Source organism: Ambystoma mexicanum, chromosome 11 (assembly GCF_040938575.1).
Source record: "Ambystoma mexicanum isolate Mex_15411 chromosome 11, UKY_AmexF1_1, whole genome shotgun sequence".
Classification (NCBI taxonomy): Eukaryota; Metazoa; Chordata; class Amphibia; order Caudata; family Ambystomatidae; genus Ambystoma; species Ambystoma mexicanum.
This window is the reverse complement of record NC_090934.1, coordinates 778,905,029-778,925,910: the sequence shown is the minus strand read 5'-3', so window position 1 is coordinate 778,925,910 and position 20,882 is coordinate 778,905,029. Positions and strand designations below refer to the sequence as shown.

Genomic DNA, 20,882 nt, shown 5'->3' with positions numbered 1-20,882 from the left:
GTTTCAGAAAAAAATATAAATATATTTTAATTTGGCTTGTTTTTATTCAGTTTTCATCACCTTTAGGCAATGTGTGTAACCTGTTTATCTCCTATATGTGTTTATCCTAACATTTATTTATGAGCTTCGGGTTCAACCTTGTTTACCACCATGTAACCCAACCCTGGACTCAAGCCTTGTTAGCCCCTCCGCATGCATTAATAAATACTTCTCGGTTGCTTGGTATGTCCCCACACAGTGATGCATTTTCTTGTTTTAATATTCCTGTGCTATGAAGGCTACCTTGCGTGACTGCCATGTGCCCCGTGTGAGTTCTACTACATAACCTTGTTTCTGCTTTTACCGTATTTACTCTGACCGCCCCTATCCTCTGCCCCCACCCGCATGCAGTGCTCCACTTCCTCTGATGAAGTTAGCTCTGGTCTCTACAAATACCATATGTAAATAAATATGTTTTCTGATATGTGTAGGCAGAACAAGGAACTATTTTTAAATGATATGTCGACTAACTAAAGATGCTGGCGGGAAATCACAGTGGCCTGCCCACATGTATCTGGGAGCAGAAGTATGAAGCCATTGTGAAGTTGCTCACGGCCCGGTCAGGGGCTGGACCGGCTGTGCCACTAAATAATGACGCGCACAGACTTGTTGCTGAGTTGTACGCACTAACCCCATTTTGGCGTGCAGTGCTTTCTTTTATTCTCCTACCGCGTCATGACGTGCCCCGTCATGACGCTTCCCATACCTCTTCTCTAGACCACATCCCTCCCCAACTTGCATAAGAAAACCCCACAACAATAACTTGCATTGTGATGCACATAACAATTAAAATGACATTTAGCAGTTCTTTGATAGATGTTGTGCAGGACGAAGCCCTGACCAGAGGGGAAAATGTTTTGTGCATGGCTGCGGCCTCTCTCTTAGCGAGTACTTGGATCGGCTTTCTCGAGGGGTCCTCAGAGGCTCTTCTGGGGCCTCTGGTCACTTCGGGCAAGGTTCTAAAGGGACCTGGCTTGGGCTTGTCTTATTGGCCATAGTCTCACAGTCTCTGTGGTCTGTCACTCTTCTCTGTGTCCTGGGAGGGCTGTCCTGCCTTGGTTCTGGCACCTTGATAGGTGAGGGGGCTTCCTTCCACATGGTGGATGGCACTTCTGGAAGTGCCACACGTTCCTCATTACGGTCTCTTGATCTTTTCCTGCTGTCACCATCCCATGATCATTGTGGTCTTCACTAGCACCATGTCCCCTGGCGTCAGGTTGCTTGGGTGAGGCTTTTGGGCTCAGCTCTCTCTGTTGTTCCTAGCTTGTCTGTTCTTCTCTACTTGCTCATTCACTGCATCCGCTGCTGTCCAGCTGGGGTGCACGGGGAGCCCTACTTGTATGGTGATTCCGAACTTGAGGACAGGGGGGCACACTTGGGTCGAGGAGTTGGGTGTTTGACGATAGGCTTGAAGGAACTTGTATACCCTGGGCAGCCACTGGACCTGTTGGTCCTTTGCAATGCAGATCACCTTGTTTAGTGAGGCCATGAAACGCTCAGTGTCTCCATTTGCCTGGGGCCAGCAGGGGGTGATTCTTTGATGTAGTATGTTCAAGTTGTCTAGAAACCCCTGCAGTTCCCGCCCCTTGAATTGAGGATTGTTGTCGCATGTTCGGTATCCACAGTCATGATTTCAAGAATACTTGTGTTTTGATGATTCCTTGGTGGCCTTCGTGGGCCATCTTTAGGGCTCGCTCTTCCAGCATGGTTGGCAAGACTATGCCATGTCCTTTCAGTATTACCCTCTCTGTGGAGACTGTGAGCTTGTGGCGTACTGTGAAAAAAAAGCAGCTCTTGGGCGGGTAGCGTGCAATGTGTTGTTGTTATTAGAACGTTCTTCCAGTCCCAAGTCTTTCAACAATTGAAGGCAGGCGTCTTGTGCTTTTTCGCTGCTGATTTCCTCGAGCGTATGCGTTTGGGGCGAGCACACGCAACCATGTGGCAGACCTGCTCATCAGTCTCCCGTGTGGCTTCTTGTTCTGCTGGAGATGGTGGCCGTGGGTGTCGGGACAGGTAGTCAGGTGGGTTGCCCCCTATGCCCAGAAGAGTACTTCAATATCAAAGGGTTGCAACTGGACCATCCAGCGTTTGAGTCTTGCGGCGCGTGGGGGCTGAGTCCTTGAAGATCGGCACAAGCGGCTTGTGATCTGTATACACTGTAGCGTGGTGTCCCAGGAGGTATAACTGAAAGTGTCAGCACACCCACAGAGTGGCAAGAGCCTCCTGTTCGATGTGTGCATAGTTCTGTTCCATTCTGGTTAGCTCCCGGCTGGTGAATGCAATGGGGTGTGTGACTCCTTCCCGGTCTTTTTCTGTGAGGACGGCTCCTAGTGCCACTGGACTGGCTTCCACCAGTAACTCTGTTTTCCAGGCAGTGTTGAAAAATTCCATTGTAGTGTTGGTTGTGAGGGAGTCCTTGATTCGTTGGTGTGCCGCAATGTGTTCTTGTCCCCATGACCACAGCACATCCTTCCTGGTGAGCTCTCGTAACAGAGCTGCAACCGTTCTTAAGCCAGGTATAAACCGGATGCAGTAGATAGCCATCCCCATAAAGCTTCGGACCTCCATGGCTGTAGTTGGCGGCTTGGCACTTTTGACATCTGTTACCTTGGTAGGGTCAGAGGAAACTCTGCATTAAATACATAGCCAAAAAATGCCAGCTTTCATTTGACAAACTGACACTTTTCGGCGTGCAAGGTCAGTGAAGACTCCTCCAGCTGTTGCAGAATGGCTGCCAAGCGTTCATTGTGTTCCTCTGAGGTACCATACACTAGGATTTCATCACTGAAATTCGTGGTGCCAGGCAGGTCTTGCAACACGCGGCCGACAAAATGCCGAAGTTGAAGTTCCAGAACCTTTGGAGCCCAGGTGCCACGAGAACATTGTGATGTACCTCGACTCCTTGGCCAACCTGATTTGACGGTAACCGGACCGGAGGTCTAGTTTGCTGAACACGCTGGCTCCAGTTAAATCGACTATCAGCTTGTCTATGGTTGGAGTTTTGTGTGACTCAAATCCAATAGCCGAATTAGTGAGTCTCATGTCAATACATATCCGTACGATGTTTGGTTGTTATGGTTTCTTGGTGATGACCATCTGGAACACCCATGGGGTGGGTCCTGACGTTTTCTCAATGATCTTCAAATCTTCCAACTTCTTAAAGTCTGTTGTTATCGCCGCACGCATGTGAAAAGGGACTCTTCTGTGTCAGACTGCTTTGGGCTCCCCGGTGGGGTCTACATGGAGAGTGACTGTTCGGTTTTCAGACGCCAATTCCCTTGAAGAGGTTTGCATGTTTTGCTAGCAGTTTGTCAATAGCTGGTTGTTGCAGCTGAAATGCGAAGTGGATTAGTTTTAGTTTCTCTGCAGTTCTGCAACTCAGCAAAGTCTCTATCTCTGCATCGACAACGTAGATCCTGGTGCGACATGCTTCCCCATTTATGCTACGTTGGCTTCCCTAGGACGGACCTTTTGCTGCCATATGCATAGAGCTGGATAGTCTTGTGTTGTAGTAGGGGGCTTCCTGGCACCGTTTTGAACTTGTTCAGGGGCATGGCATTCAGTGTTGCCCCAGTGTCAATGACCATTCTCGTGTGTGTGCTGTTCACTAGCAACGTGCATGTAGGCTGGGACTTGTGTGCTGTCTTTTTGGTGGTTCTGGGTGATTCCACCCTTGAGAGTAGGTGCACCCTTTCACTCCGTCTCTTCCGATGTCTAGTGTGTTGTTCTGGGGACGACTTATTCTCCGATTGTTCATTGACTTCGCTATCGCTGCCACTGGTGCCTTGATCACGCCCCACCATACTTGATTTCCCCCTTCAAATTATCGGGTAGCTCGCTTTCGGCTCTCTCTCTAGGGTGATTTGTGAGGCTCTCATCTGAACTTTGAGCTGAGGCAGACTGAGGCAAAATGGGTTATCTTCCCACATTTACGGCTTGTCGCATCAATGGCTGGGCACGGCTCGTCCTTGTGCCATGCTCCTCTACACCACTTGCAGGAATGTTGCGTCCATGGCGGGCGCGTTGGCAAGGCGGGGGCTGTCTCTCAGGGACGTCTTTTTGCCTCGATTGCAGCAATGTTGGCAGTTGACTGGTGCTTGTCAATTGGCAGGCGGCTCATGGCTGCTTCCACAGCCGCCACTTTGGAGTAGGTCCTTTAACTCTGAAGTCCCATCACCAGAATTCATTGAGGGACAAGTTCCACTCCGAGAGAATGTCTCTCCCGAGTTTCTCAGATGAGATGCTGTGAATGACTTGTTGACGCACCGAGAACTCCTTGTTGGAAAACTCGCATCCGATTGCTAATTCATAGATTCTTGCGTGGAAGTCATCAATTGACTCTGAGGGCCACTGTGTAACTAGGCTTAGCTGGAACCTGATCTGGGTTCAGTTGCGGTCTGCATTTGCTGTTTAGCGCTGTTCATGCTGCTTGATAATCATCTTCTATGCCTCTGTTGGGCAGGGTGGTGAACAAACGCAGGGCAGGCCTTTCCAAATTCAGCGTGAGCAGTGTGTGTTTCTCTTCATCTGCTGCAATTTTCTTCAATTTGAGTCCAAATTGATGCAACCAAAGCTCCCACAAGAGGGCAGCACCTTTCGTGTAGAGGTCGAAAGGCTTCATAAACGAGCCTTCTGACGAATCTTACAACGTGTTCCTGTCTGCGTGTGACTCCTGTCATCCTGATGGTTCCCCTGGGTAGGCTGTGGGCGGTCCCGTGACCGCTGCCCATATGACAGCTTTTCTGTGGCAGATGGCAAACCGATGCCTCCTTTTTGCGCCTTGGTCGCTGTCAGTGGCCACTGCCCTCCGTGTGTTAGGGGCAGGGGTCTTGCTCGAGGTCTGCACAGCTTGCACGTGTCTCTCTTCCCCTGTGTGCTGTTGCTGTAAGGGCCAATTCACCCAATCCGTGGTAGGCCCACTTTCTGGTTTTATGTGTCTTATGCACTGGTCAGGGTGTGCTTTATGGTAGTCTTCTGTGGGGGCTGCCATTTTTCATGTAATGGGTGTGGCTCCTTGTGGCTGGGACACACTTTTCCTCTGACCCCGCTCACCTGATGCCACTGGCAGTGTCTGGCTCGGTTTTGCAATTTGTCCTCCTGTATTCTCTCCGTTCCCCTATAGGGCTGTGTTAGCACTGGGCGCATTCCCAACGTGGTGTGCCGGGGGATGAAGAGCTGTGCCAGTGTTGTACTTTGTATGATGCTGGCTCCGGAGACCGCATTTAGATGTCCAGCGGGGCACATGCTTTATTTGGTAGAGTGCACTGCTCGTGCAGGTGGAAGCGAGGAACAGGGCGGGATCCAACGGCTCGATCAGCAGTTCGTTTACTTTTTCCTGATGATGCACACGACCCTCTCTAGATGGGCTGTGTGCAAGGGAGAACAGGCGTGAGTTCAGGACCTGCCTCTGTCGCCAATACGAAGTGGCCCACGGCCCAGTCGGGGGCTGTACCGGCCGTGGCACCAAATAATGACGGGCACAGACTTGCTGCTGGGTTGTACGCACTAACCCCATTTTGGCGGGCAGTGCTTTCTTTTATTCTCCTACTGCGTCATGACGTGCCCAGTCATGACGCTTCCCGTACCTTTTCTCTACACCTCAGCTATGATGGCCGGTGAGACTGCATGACAAGTGGAACAGTAGTCACACGCTTCTGTTGTACCTCCACACAGAGGAATGCTCGCATTAGTTCTCACTTTGCATGATTAGATGTGCAAGAGGGCATTATTGGTATATAGGCCATTTGCTCCATATTAATGACAACAATTATCAGTGCATATATGATATGATATTTTATTTGTATCGCGCTCATACACAGGTGTTTCAGAGCGCAGTGAGTCTTGCACAAGCGAAGGCTCCTGCAACCAATCTTAAGGAAGTCTTATATTTGTGGCATGCCAATTAAAGAGACAAGAAGCCAGGTGTTTAATTTGAATATTTCTTCATATAACACAGAATTAGAGGGATGTAAAAAAACACCTGTGTGCACAAAACATCAATCAGGACATACGGTATTCCCAGGCCTCAAGTCGAGGGTACGCACGGGTGGATGGCTTCCCCACACTTTGGGCACCTTGATTTACTCGTTAATGAGTCGCCCAATTTTTATTTTAGGACTTAACCCCTGCCTATGCCACATTAACCAGACTCTTGACACATGATGACGATGTCAACACTTCAACATTATATACGTTTTTCAAACAAGGTCATAGTTCACCAACAAATCCTCTGGCAGTACAAGTAGTCGAAGTGTGTGTGAAAATAAGTAGTGTAACTATGTTCCCTACTGGCCTGCCCCGCTCCCCACAAACCCCCATCGCCAAACCCCATTGCCACACCCCCTCCAACGCACTATACAAACCCCAAAACACATGCGCCTGCTGTTTAAGCGAACGTTCAGTGCAGTGCACTGGAAGTGCAAGCTTCAACTGCTTCCTATACTTTTGTTTTAAAAACGAAACCATTCCGGAACAGTTTCTTTTTTGCCCCATATGAAGTCATGTCCCTCCTATCTCCTGGAACCATCCTTTCACCTCATGTTATCAATATCCTTTACCCATCGCAATTTTCTCCCCCAGCCCACAGGGCTGAAAACCTGGGGACTCTCTTTGGTAGTGACCTAAAGCAATAACAATCCAATGTCACTACTGCTAAATTTCAAAGAGTACAAAGGGGTTTTATGTGTTGCGGAACTCTGCACAAATTATACTTTAGATAATATTAAACAGAATTCAAATGGGTGGCTGAGAGGGAGGCAAAAATCAGAACAACATCAAAACAAACATATATCAAGTTTTATTAAATATCATAAAGATACAAACCATTGATCTGAATATTCTGCCCATAATTCACATAGGGCTTCAATAGTGGATAAAGCAATCAAATGTCAAGACATTCCACATTATAAATCTGTTGTACAATGTACCCCAAAAGGGAGTAAACCCAGCGACAGTACTCGCTCTGCATGAAAGGCATTCATGTGGAAGGAGGCTGTGCCTCGCTGAATTATAACAACATACACATACAAAGAATTTCAGTCAACTGTAAAATACATTAAATGAATTAAAGATGCAGCAAAGGTAAGGTGCATCTAACAAATCGACCGAAGTGCATAGAAACTAGAACATGTGGAATCTAGAATCAGTTTAAAGTGCAGCAAATCGCTAAAATGCATTAAATCTGAAAATCGTTCAATCTAGAATCACATGAGGTGCCATAAGTCCACAGCCTCCTTCCCTGTGAATGCCTTTGACGCGGAGCGAATCCTGTCGCTCGGTTTACTATATATGAGACACAGGAATTGTTTTCCTTTTGCAAAGGTTTCTTTGGCAAAGTCAGGTGAACTAAATATTCGATTGCCCTCATATTAGAATGAGTTTGCAGTTTCTGTTGCTTTAAGGATGGCCTATGTATGTTGATGTCTCCCAACGCAAATAATAATGGGTCTAGGAGAATTGTTATGTCTAGGGTTACATGGACTAATTCTAGGAGCTCTCTGAATCTCAAATTGGGTGGTAAAAGGTAGAGGACACATTTCTCCAAGAAGGCAATGGTATTTTCCCTTCCATGTTTTCCAGGATGCCAAAGAATCTCATATTGTCCCTCCTAGTCCGGGTCTCTAAATTAGCATAGGCCAGTTCCAATTGGGTGTTTGGCGTTTGCATGTGCTGAAGACCTTGCACATGGTCCTCTACAGACAAGATACGTCTTTCGGCTTCTCCTAGATGACCATTAAACTGGTGCGTGTCATTTCTAATTGCACGCACTTCTGTTTGCAGACCACGAGTCGATTGGTCCACTCTAGCGATTTAGGGTCTGATGCTTGTTACTTCTTGTAGAATATTCGAAATGTCCATATATAGAGCATATGAATTGGGTTTTAAGCTCACTTCCTCATGCAAGCCCCTACATCCATTGGATGCCATAGTGAACAATGACCAAGAGGATGACTAAGCAGTATAATTCATATGCTTAAAACCACTTTGTGATAAAAATGCAAATAACACTGAAGGACCTGAAGCTGTCAATTGCACGACAGTGAACAATCTTCACACGGCTATGAGGACCTTTATTAAGTAGTTAGTTAGAACTAGACCTCAGAAGTATGTATTAATAGCAGATCTATATATTTTGTTATACTAGGGAAAGTAAATAACATTAATGGTGATGCTGAGGGGGAGTGAGCACAGCTGAGACAAAGTTCTTTGGATTGTTCACATTTCCACTGTGAGCAGCATCGCAATCGCAGCGATAGCGCCCACCTGTAGTCAGGATCGGAAAACAGTAAAGTTAACAGGAATAAAGCCATGGTTCCACAGACAGTGGCACTGCCAGGAAGTTGTCAGCGCAACCACAGGAAATGTCACCTCATGAGTCGTTATTGAAAGAATTACACAAATCTCGTACTCTCCTTCATGAGGTGAAAGCCACTGCAACAGACGATCCGCGCCCCTGTCACAGAAAGAAAGAAGCCAGCAGACGGTTCTCCATGTAAATTAAAGCATGAATGGAGATCAAAGGATCGGAGCGGTAGCAAAACGCATCCATCTTGCTGGGCCGCAAGCCCGAGGTTGAAAGATTGAACTTATAATGTGGAAACATTTACAGGCTACTGTCAGTGGCAAAGTAGACCAGAAAAGGCTCTGTAAAAACTGAACGAATGTGTTGCTGTCAGTAAAGTCAGTGGAAGAAACATAAACACCCACTGGCAAAGCAAAAAGGTAAGGATTGTTGAACTGTGTGTGTTGTGTAGTGTCTATATTGTTTATTGGGTTGTGTCTGGTGTTTTCATAGAGGACGTGTATATGAGTGGTGAAGTGGTGTTAAGGGTGGATGTATGAATAAATGGAGTGTTGTATGAGTGAATCAGGCTTGCCTAAATTCAAGGATTAACAATGACTTTATGATTTTCCATGTCACAGATTTCTGTATCACATCACCTGTCGTCTCAATAGCCGGCTACCCATTCCCAGAAAACCTCAACAGGTTGTAAAGGCACCCCATCCTTGCACTGCCACTATCTCCTGTTCTCTTTACTATGCACATAATTTGCCCTCAAAATGGCACCCAACCTTCAATAAATACAAATAGACAGAATGCCAGTACTTACATAGGTATCATTTACATATATACAACCATGTTAGAAAACTGGGAAAGGCAGGATGGTGAGTCCAGGGATAGTGTGTGGTTTAGAGATGCCCCGTAACCAGCCAGCAAGTGAAGCCGAAGTCGGGCTTTGAACAGTGGAAGTGATGTAATAGTTTGATGATTAGGGGGAGAGCCTTCCATAGAGAGGAGGAGATGGGAGAGTATAGTCATCCAGGAAATGATAGTGTCACGTTCCTTGGCAATAGTAAAACATTTACTCAAAGTTCTTGCGGTCTCAAGTTGCCTCCTTCTCTTTTTTGGGTGCTGTGTCATTTTTGCAGGGATGTCATGCGTCTGCTTGTCATCCTGTATAGGCCTTGATTTTTGTCCTGGATTCCTGGCTGCTGACCCAAGTGAAAGGTTCCTCAGAGTCCTGGGAGGTCCAGGCGTTTAACCCCAGGGCAGGTGGCTGGAAACTTTCAGGCCCTGACCATCTCTACCACACCAAGAAGTTCACTTAGAGTTTCTTTCTGTATCAGACCTCTCGTTCCTTCCCCAGTTTTTTGGGTCTATCTCTCTTTTTCCCCCACTTTGCTTTTCTCTCACCCCTCTCATTGCCACTCTTCCACTTTTTGCTGTACATCTTTCTTCCCTCATCTCTTTTTCCCCTTTTCTGATTCCAGGCTTTTAGTGTTTCTGAGGTTGCTCTTGCTTTTTTCAGCTCCTCCTTCTCACTGAGTTTCAATCCCTCTGCCCTCTCTCCTCCTCCTTTGCCTAGTGGTGTGGTGCTTGTCACCTCTGCTCTTTTTGCACTTCTGCTTTTCGCCCCTCTTCACCTCTAGTTTTTACTCGATCCATTCCATTTTGTTTCCCCCTCTGTCAGTCTGGTTTCCTCCCACCCATCCTCCCTCCACGCATCTTCTCCGCCTTTGGTTTGCTCTTTCTCCACCACACCTTCTTTCTTTACCACCTTTCCCCCTTTCTTCGCTCTCCACCTCCTCTCCTTATTGGGACGCAAACCTCTTCTCTACTCCTGCCTACATCTTATGGTTCTACGTTCTTTCATCGTCAGACATTATTACGAATGCCTTTTAAGCGTGTACAGTATTACAAAAAAGGTAATATATTTTTTAAAAAATGTTTTTGGGGTTTCCCCCAAACCCTGCTTTGCCACCTATTTCTTTACTATTCATGAACCCCCAACGCCTTATCTGACCTTTCCCACCCCCCCAAAAATTTCGATTACCTTTTTCGTAATTTTGTATTTGTTTAAAAGGCACACGTTAAAATTACTGCCCATGAAACTACGTTATAGCTATCTTATTGCTGCTCCAAAACCCACTACCACTCTCCTGCATACTCCAACTCCCACACTCACTGGATGCCATTGATTCATCACATAGGTGGCCGCAGGGGTGTCGCTAGGTCTGGAAAAGACCCGGGGCTACGCTAATGTCGGAACTGTCGGGACTGGGTGCTAGCTAGCCTTTTGGTTGTATCTCCTGAGATTCAATCCGGGGCTACAACCAAAAGACCAGGGGCTATAGCCCCTTTAGCCCCCCACTAGCAACGCCTCTGGCCGTGGCCGTGTCAGTTATGGTTTATGCAACGGACTGCAGTGGGGCCTCCGAGACAAGCCTGACATCGGATTGGCTCAACAATATTGAAGCCAATGTTTGATATGTGTGCTGCGTCTCATTCCATGCAGCAGAGTGGGTCCACGACCAGAGTCTTCATCAAGTCTGGGCTTCCATCTTCATGTCCCTTGACAGTCAAGGGTTCAAGCTCAGTTGCGTGAACGGTGGATGCTAGAGCCCTCTCTTCCAAAAGCTCCAGCTTTTTGAACTCCCCCTTCTCCAGTCCTTGGATTGATGAGGCTAGGAGTGGGGCATGTGGGTAGCGTCTCTGAGTGAACCATTCGCTGATAGCCAGAGAGCTTAACTTCCAGGAGACCGTGGCATCACCAGTCTTCTGTATCTGTTCCACAGTATTATGTTGTCCACAAAACACAAGGCTTACCTCAGGAAAGTCATTTTCCAACCGTTTCTGTATGCCTGCATTGCTTTTCCTGGGCTGTGGGAGTCCATGTATCCGTTTGCACAGCTCTGTCTGGTCATTTTCTCCATGGGGGTTTCCCTTTTCCAGGACAGCAGGGTCTCTGGGCATTCTAGTGTCAAAGGAGTCAGCAGGTGTCCTGTCAGGACTGGGTTTGAGAACTGTGGTTTCTAAGGCTGATGCCCAGGTCTGGGCGGCCATAGCAACGCTACACAGAAGGCTACAGATGGACTGGGAATCTACGGCTCCCCCCTCTGGAGCCTACCTCACACAGCAGTTGGTGCTTCCCAGCCCCATTATCTAGACTTTGTCCCAGGGGAGGACGGCCATGGATATATTTGAGAAGAAGCTGCGTAAATGTATAAAGGGAGTGATTTTGTGTTTATTTATTTATTTTTATTGTATTGGGCATTTGTAAGGCGCTTATACAGCAAGTAAATTGTGTTTCAAAGCGTTGACAGATATCCAGCATGGCCTCAATGAGCAGTGGTGGTAGGGGTGGGGGGTCTAGATAGGTTGTTGGGGTGCATCTAACAAACTTGAGACATTCGTTTGATTTCAACATTAGGACATTTTAAAAAATCTATCTGTTCAGTTAAAATCCATCAGTCTCTGCCACGTTTTTTTTCTTTCTCGGCGCACTGATGCCCATGGTGAATTTTGCGCCTTATAAGAACCTGATTGATTGATTGGTTTAGTTCGGGGAAGAGTTAGAGGGGACCAGCAAGTAGTAAGGTTGCGCAGTAGTCCAATTTGATCAGCAACGCAATTGCCAAGCGAGGAGTGTGGTGGGGGCAGCTCTTCCCTATATCGGGAAGGTTCATCTGGGCTGCAGTGGCAGTAGTTTGCTGATGGAGTCTGGGGTTGGGTGGTGGTGTGGGAAGGAGATGGGAGAATGCGGTTAGCAATGCAGGCAGACAGACACGAAGACATGCATTGCAGAGATCATTGTTCCATCTGCAATTCTATTGCTCCAGTACTGGTGATACAGCTTGCTTGCTTTAATTATTTATTTTAATTTTTGCATTTATTTCAGCACGCAAAACCCTGAGGCACCTAGGCGCTAGTTACAGTCAGTGCTTGCTGCAGGAAAAAGAAGATACAATGTACAGAATGGTAACGCCTCTCCTCCTGTTACGGGGAGCTACATCAGGCGTGCATACATAGGACATGGTAGGTGCAAATATACAGACTGGTAAAGCCTCTTCTCATGTTACGGGGAGCTACATCAGGCGTGCATACATAGGACATGGTAGGTGCAAATATACAGACTGGTAAAGCCTCTTCTTATGTTACGGGGAGCTACATCAGGCGTGCATACATAGGACATGATAGGTGCAAATATACAGAATGGTAACGCCTCTCCTCCTGTTACGGGGAGCTACATCAGGCGTGCATACATAGGACATGGTAGGTGCAAATATACAGACTGGTAAAGCCTCTTCTCATGTTACGGGGAGCTACATCAGGCGGGCATACATAGGACATGGTAGGTGCAAATATACAGACTGGTAAAGCCTCTTCTCATGTTACGGGGAGCTACATCAGGCGGGCATACATAGGACATGGTAGGTGCAAATATACAGACTGGTAAAGCCTCTTCTCATGTTACGGGGAGCTACATCAGGCGGGCATACATAGGACATGGTAGGTGCAAATATACAGACTGGTAGCGCCTCTTCTCATGTTACGGGGAGCTACATCAGGCGTTGATGTGCTTACTGCAGTAAACGCTGCCTGCAAGTCACATGCTCGTCTTTCATCTGACCAGACACCGGTCTACTTCAGAAGCGGGCTGCCATGCCTACAGTGGCGTGCGCCCACTTTTGCCAGGAAGGCATATATATGTCTATTTGGAGTGCAGTTTAAGTTGTTGTTTTATATGGCTCTCAGTACAGGTGTGCAGCCTTTTTAAAAGCTGCAATACACCTGTTGGCGCAGCACCAACACTTCCCATCTCATTAGCAGAGCTGCCATACTTTCAATGAGGCAGTAAAGTGTTTTTCTGTTGGCCTGCTATGTAGGTAATGGTACTATATAGGACTTGTCGGCAGGGCTGCTGTACTTCTAAAGGGATAGCATTGACCCTTCTCAACAGGACTGCTTATATTTTGATTGACAGCACCTAACCTTTCTGGCATATCTATTGCAGATTCAATGGGGCAGCAGTGGCACTTGGCTGCGGCGTACTTGCAGTGTTTCAGTGCCAGCACTGCTGTGCATGGCTCCCATCATTCTCATTGGCAGTGCCTACACTTCTCATCGGGGCCGCTATAGTGTGAGGTGGCTGGAGCAGGGCATCTTTGCCTTTAACGGTGGAGTGCAGGTGTTCCAAGTCAGTCTTAGGAGAGGGCCCAAGGATCGAGTGACCAAAGAATAGCAAAGCCCACCTGAGCATACTTAGTAAGTATAATGCAGCGCACTTCTATGACGTAGGCAACACACCTTTCACAGGCACTCCCCCTCCTATCCGCCAGATATGAATCCGGAAGTATTCTGCTGGTTACATCACAGGTCTGTTTCTTCTTGGCGTCACGTGGCTGCTTTCAAAAGGAGAGATATGTGTGGTTCTCCAACTGAGCTGGATAACTACGTGAGACGGACTTTTCTTCTAGTATCACATACATGTACATAGAACCAAAGAAACAAGAAAGCACATTCATAGTCTTACCTCTACTTCCTGTTTCAGCGTTGCTCGGTAATAGAAGCCGTCAGGCTCTCTTCTCGATAGGACAGGAGTATGGAGTGCCAAATGGCCAGAGCCAATGAAACGCTCAAGAGTGTTCCACTTCTTGCACGTGATGTCTGGCAAACACGGGGGGTGGCTCCCCCAGGAGCATCTTGAATGAAATAAGAGTTTACTGTTAGATATGAATCACGTCCCTACTGGAGGAATTGCATACTCTTCTGGCGGCCTGATAACACATGCAATTGGTGTGGACGTGACATTATCCCTTCACAAGGCAATCAATATGTGATAGGAAGTATTCCAAAACTAGGTTTACCTCAAAATGTGTTTCCCCGTCTCCTAATCTGCCTCAATAGTGGGTGCTCTTTTTCTTTCTCTAGGCATAACTCAAAAGAATGTCATTGCGATTTTCACGTAACCTGTAAGCTATTCAGAAATGCCTGCGCAAAGTTTAAAATAAGTGTATGAAAATCACTTTAATCAAAGAGATCCTGTTTCATTTGACTTAGGAATGATTCCCATGCAGGTCTCTTTTATAGCAAACCTGATCTAATATCATAGAGAGAAATGTGTACGGGTCGGGAGGGAGGAGGAACAGTAAAGAGAGTTTCATTATTTTATTTATTTATAGCCTGTACATAATTAAAATACAGGATAAGAAAGACAAATTCATTCCACACAATAATCATAATTACTTAAATATTCATCCACAATTTGACCAAATATTAAATTAAACCCACGTCATTTCCCTGATAAAGTGATTCCCACTTCGTAAAATATCATTATGAAAATCAAACCCATAAGCTAAGAGAGTAGATCTTCCTAAATCATGTAGACTTTCACATTTTATCAATAAATGTTTAGTCGATTCCGCCACCAAGTCACCACATAATCTAAAAAAACGATTGGATCTGCTCACTCCAAACTGGCCTCCATTAATCTCAAACCTCTCTTCATTATTAAATGCAATACTCAGGTATTTTGTATTTTTTTTGTACTTTATATAGCGCCTTTCTCCAAAGCGCTTCACAAATATAAAAAACAACGGTACAAAATAATGTTCAATGGTGCATGTGAACAATTCAAACACAGCGGGTAACAAGCAATCAAGGGCGGTGAAGCAGGTGAGTTTTCAGGGAAGAGCGAAACAGAGAGTAAGTAGTGATAGAACGGAGAGACAGGGGAAGAGTGTATTTTCTAATAATCCAGTTGTGAGGATATTCTTTAAAGTATTTATGATGGCTGTGATGAATACAGAATTGGTCAATATATTCAGAGCTCTGTGATTTGCTTGCTAGCTCAGTGAGATACTGTTCTCTATCTAAGTTCTATAATGCTTTCTTTATGTCAGTCTTAAATCCATTTCATGTTTTTTCCATTGGGTCAATCACCACTCGCCTTATTTATCCAAAATTATATTCAACGTACACAAAGTGTTACAAGAAAATCCCAGAAATCTTGCCAAGATAATTTTGTAATTGTTTAAATATTATAGCTGTTAATTTGGGGTCAGGAAAAGGATGATCCCTCCAATAACATGATGTTATAAACTTCAAAACATTGTTTTAAAAAGAGCATATCTTTGATCATTCATGTTTAGATTTGGCCCTATGGTGGGGCTTTAGCACCAGCTATAAGCTGATGTGAATGCATTGGAGTAGAGCTAGGGAGAGATGGCATATGCGGAGCGACACAATGCTTGTAGGTGTTGTTTGGTTATTTACTGACCCATTGACTGCGCATGGCCATGCAAATCCCTATGGCCATTCCGACCCACTTCCTGCCCCTCCCTGTCCCAAATACACCATCCTGTGACCTCTTTTGAACTAATTTTATCAAGCCTTAAAATCAAACTTTACACTCAAAGTAGCTGCTAGAGATTTTTCTAAGTAGTATTGTGAGAGCTAAGTTTACTTAGTCCTGTAAACGTGGTACTGGCATAATACAAATATCTTCACCAGGTCTGCCTTCTGCCACTTGATTTATAAGCACTATGCATGAACTTCTCTGACATCCTGTTAAAAACAAGAAAAAGCCATCAGTTTTAGCTTGTGCATATGTATTAGATAGGCAATTGCCAGGAACCGCTATCACATGCCCAGATAAGTGCAGCATTTTGAAGCTACTACCATTAATGGCCAGTTAGTACCACTACGGCAATGTCTGACAAATACCTTAGCTATGTCTACACAAAAGCCAAAACTGTTGGCATTGCCAATGCTTGTTCTCTCTTTTGAAGACCATGCAATAGTGGTCAGAACACACCTCAGCACTTTGACTACTCAAATTCAGTGTGCTCGGGCTTGCAAAACACAAAATCTCCCGTAACCAGGAACTTGGCTAATGGAACACAATCCTTATTCATAACCATCCGCAAACATGTCGACCATCCCACCTGTAGGCAGAAACTCAGTATTTTTGTATCCAGGCCTCATTACGAGTTTGGTGGTGTCTGGGTGGTAAATCCGGCCAGATACCACCAAACTGTATTACTGTTACTGCCGCTTGGTCCGGCGGTATTTCCACCAGATTACAAGTGATGGCAATGGTTGTAAATCCCCATTCCATGGAGTCCCATTGGACTGCACAGGGGAATTTGCTCGTATTACCAGAACCGGTTAGAATGCTGCTGGTAATACTGGCGATTTTTGCCAGTAAGGTACCTGATTTACCTCCAGCTCTGAGCTGGAGGTAAATCAGGTGCCCCATGAGCAAACCTGTAGTTGGCTGGTGCGGTAATGTGCTGGTAAACGTTATTACCGGCACGTTATGACCACACCGGCCAATTTATAATGTGGCCCATTGTTCGTTCGCATATTCATTCTGATCACTTGGACAGAGCAGTTATCATGAAACCTGCTAGTATTTTAGAAGATGATTTTGGTAACACAGTGAAGAGGAGTAGCCAAGTACCCCCACCTCAACTGTTCCACCCCAATTGCCTGTATGTTGGAAACCAAAGTATGTGAGATACACAGAGCAGTTGAAACGACAAAGGCCAAAGGGAATCCTAGAGGTAAGATTCCCATTGAGGAAACCAGATCTGCACACAAGGAGATATGATGGTTGTTTAAATGAGATTCGTGAAGAAGCAGTGCAAATGAAGGGTCAAGATGAAGGGTGACGTCACACAGAGCTGAGCTGATGTACCGAGAAGAGATGCAGACACTAGAGAATGCAGATATAAGGCATCAGGAAAGTACTAAGGATAAGTGACATCTTGGGATCCAGGTGAAGAAGCTTATGCCACAGAAACAGATGAAGACATGAGGTCTTTTTACACGTGTACAGATGCAAAAGAAACGCAAGCAGACAAAGTAATCTGGAGGTTAGCTTTTTAGTGACTAGATTGCGGCAAGCGCCAATATATATATATATATATATATATATATGGACAAGTAAAGGATGGATGTTTCCACTACGCATTATAGTTTTTCTGGACAGTAGCAAGAAGGCCTAATTTCTAGTATGTCGCAGTTAAAAAGCAAATTGAATTATAAAGTGAATCTCAGCAGACAAGTCTGGACGAGCCGAAGAAGCCAAGGTCGTATCAAACTGGAGTAAACTGACATTGGATACAAATTGTGTGAAAGAACAGAACTCCTGTTCAGAATGCATGAACATAACAAGGAAGAGGTCAGAGGTCTATTAAAAAATAGTATTAAATGCACTAGGAGCTCGATTCCATGGTCTCTAGTCACATGGAAGCATGAAGTTGGACGAACGCGATGGTCACACCTACGCACGAGGGCAGAGCGTGCTTTCACTCCCTGAATTTCTCAGAGCTAAGAGCAAACTCAAGGCCGAGCTCCAAAGCCTAATTGACAGTAGACCACTGAGGTGATGATGGATTGATATGCTAATTGGTGGGAAGCAATGGTTAAGGCGAGCTCACAGCACCTGGATGGCCAGCCTGCATACTGCTAGACGTAGATGTAAAAGTACTGACATCGGTTAGAGTGCCAACCAATTGTAGAGGACTGTGTATTTAGGGGTCCTATAGTTGTGTAAGCCAATGGGACATTGTGTATTTAGTGACGTTCATAGTGGTCATTTTTAGGGCAAGTCCTAGCTACCCAACCTGATGTTAAGTAACCAATCACATAGTCAAACTTTTTTAGACTAGTATGGATTGTATACTTAGATGTTCACTCACAGCCAATCACCCATACTCATAGTTTTTTTTAGTTTGCCACGTAGGATGACGTTGGTAGTGACGCAGGTCAATGTCATTGATGATGAGTTTTGTGTATAAATTCTCAGTTTTTTCTTAAATGCATTGAGTAAGAGGATCGAGCGAATTCGTTGATGTTCGTTATGCTCCCTGTTTAGATAATTGATATTAAAACAGTTTTCCTTTTACCAACTATGTGAGTCGTTTTGATTATTGATGTATGAATACAAATCTGCAACCCGTCCATCTCCAGGGTAATTGCTACTCATATTAAAGGGCTGGGTTATCCAGTTCAACAGACATTCAGCGAGAGAGAGAGAGAAAAAGAGAGGCGTTCCCAACAGATGGAATGGAACTGGATTCCTGTTTACCATCATGTGCCAGGCAGGGGGACGTTACTCATTGGTATTAAGAGTGAGAAGCGGGTCACTCATTCTCGGATTGCTAATACATTGGGAAACAGCAAGCTTAACATGATGCACTTTGGAACATAGATGCAGTCTTGGCAACTGGTTACTATGCCAACGTGTGACAAGTAACAAGGGCAGAAGCATTTACTAATAGGGGGAAGGAGAAACTCCACAGCCACCCTGCCACCCTGTAGCATGGCACAAGGGAAGGGTGTGGACTGGCAAATGCTCTCTTGGAGCTGCAATTTGCCACTTCATAGGATTCCAGGCGAACGCTCAGAAACAGCTCTTCTGAAGGACGGACCGCTCTAGGCAGGGTGAGCATGATATCAAACCTGAGGGGTGGCTGGCCAGGAATACTTCTTACGTTAACGCTTTCATTGTTTGCTCTGTCCGTCAGTGAGAGCAAGCAGGCAGCAGCAGGTTCATTAGCTGTGCAACCAGGGGCCATTGACGCATCAGTGTGACGTTCCCACCTGATGTCACATAATGCTACCTCAAGCAGAGCACACGTAGAGCGTAATCTCTAAAGACAAGATTTTTATTTTACATAAAACACGGAGTTCCAACTTCTCTCATGGAATAGGCACTTCTTAATGTGGTCCTTGCTTGAATTCGATTTCCTTGAAGGTTTTCTTGTGCGGATAACAGGCTTTATTACATTGACCACTAAGTGAAAAACCTGTTGATTTTACTGGTGGTAAGGAAACATGTGGGGCCCATCCAGGACTGCAATTTGAAGTAAAAGGTTTGTTTACAAATTACCGTTATTCAGGCAACAATGACACGCAAAATAAGCATGATTGGGGTACAGCCCACTTCAGGATTCCTAGTGCTCTGCAGTATGCACTATAATATGCCGCGTCTCTACGTTGGAACCATAAAAAGCTGCTTCCTATTTCTCAGCACGCATTATGAATATCTTCATCGCCATAGGCTTGTCTGCGGTCCTCGTACATGGTGTGGAGATCACAAGCGTGCATCACAAGTGCGGGTCTTTCCGATTGTGCGAGACGCCTTGGCTCGCTGATTCCATCTTACAGCCGCTGTTGTAAGACGAAGCAGATGGATGAGTGCCCAGTCCTACTCTAGCTAGCAAGGAAATAGATGAGATGTCCTCAGTTACGTCAAAATGCTTACGTTTTTAGGGGTGTTTGCCAGGGTTCAGTCTTGGCACTTATCTCTGAGCCCTGGCACCTATTCTCTCAGACTCAGTTTGATTATGATGTGGTGTTTTGGCAACGTTATTATTTTAATTGCCAGTCACATAATGAACACATATAGAATCAGAGCAAAATGTAAATGATTATTGTGTTTAATGACACACTTAAACATTGGTCTCATGTCAAGATACAAGTATGCTATTTTATGTGTTCGTTGATTGGCCTTTGTAAATCACACATCTGCTATAGAGAGTACACCCATCAACCACACTAAGCCGGTGGGAGTTGCAGTATTAACCCCATATATATTGCCAGCATGAGGAGGAGCCGTGGGAGTGACAACAGTGGGTGGGGAGCTGCCCATCCCAACGTGGCATGGGCGTGTTCAGAAATATTTGAGCCCCAGCACTTTTTTTTTTTTTTTTTACAAATTAAGCACTGGTGACGTCTCAGGTTGGCTGTGTGAGTTCTCCTTCTGCTTCCAGTGGATGTTACCTTATCTTATAGGTTTTTATAAAGCGCTTGTTCGCAAAAAAGCATCATGGCGCTAACAGACATCAGAGGTTTAGGAACTTAGAACAGAAAGCTCTTTAGCAGGTTGCGGTAGCTGAGATAGTCAGGAGTAGCCAGAATCGGGAAATGTAGGGTGTTCCATAGCTTGGCCGCTGCAACTGAGAAGGAGTGGCTTCCCATTCGGGCGCGCTGAAACCGAAGAATGACCAAGAGTCGAGCCTTCTCAGATCTTAGTGAGCGGGTAGGCAAGTAATGTTGACATTTCTCCTGGAGAAATTCTGGTCCCACGATGCCCAAGAGGAGGGGTTTTCCCTGGCCCGAGGTCTTCTGCTTCTCCTGGGTTAGGCCTTGTTACTCACGGCACAGGGAATGGCTGTGTTGCGTTCCCAGTGGACAGCACTTGGCCTTTGATTTTGGAAATCTCTGCTAAACTGAGGGTGTGGAGTGCAGGGTTCTGCTTTCTCTGAAAGTCAGGGATCAGATTAGGTGATAACTCATTCTGGAAAGACCTCAGCAGCTGTGTGTTCACTCATTTTATGAGTTCTGTGAGTCTCAACGGAAGTTGTCAACCTGAAATGTTTGGGAACATCCGATCAGTCAAGTCATATTTGGGCAGGATGTATTGTTCCAGGAGAAGGTGGAACAACCCCCCTCGACCACCCTCTTCCACCGCCTCCTATCTCTGTTTGCATCACACACCAGTGTGGTCTGGTACAAAACCTTAGGGATAGGCTGACCAGGATTCCAGCCG

At 45.8% G+C, this 20,882-nt stretch overlaps 1 protein-coding gene across 2 annotated transcripts in view; it reads right to left on the bottom strand.

The window, feature by feature from the left end:
• The window catches only part of C11H11orf16 (chromosome 11 C11orf16 homolog), a 251,596-nt gene that overhangs the window by 112,804 nt on the left and 117,910 nt on the right, over nucleotides 1–20,882 (bottom strand). For both annotated transcript variants that reach the window (XM_069623695.1, XM_069623696.1), the window contains one exon: nucleotides 13,854–14,022. In XM_069623695.1, the coding sequence (XP_069479796.1) occupies nucleotides 13,854–14,022 (169 nt within the window). The remainder of the gene's footprint in view (nucleotides 1–13,853; nucleotides 14,023–20,882) is intronic.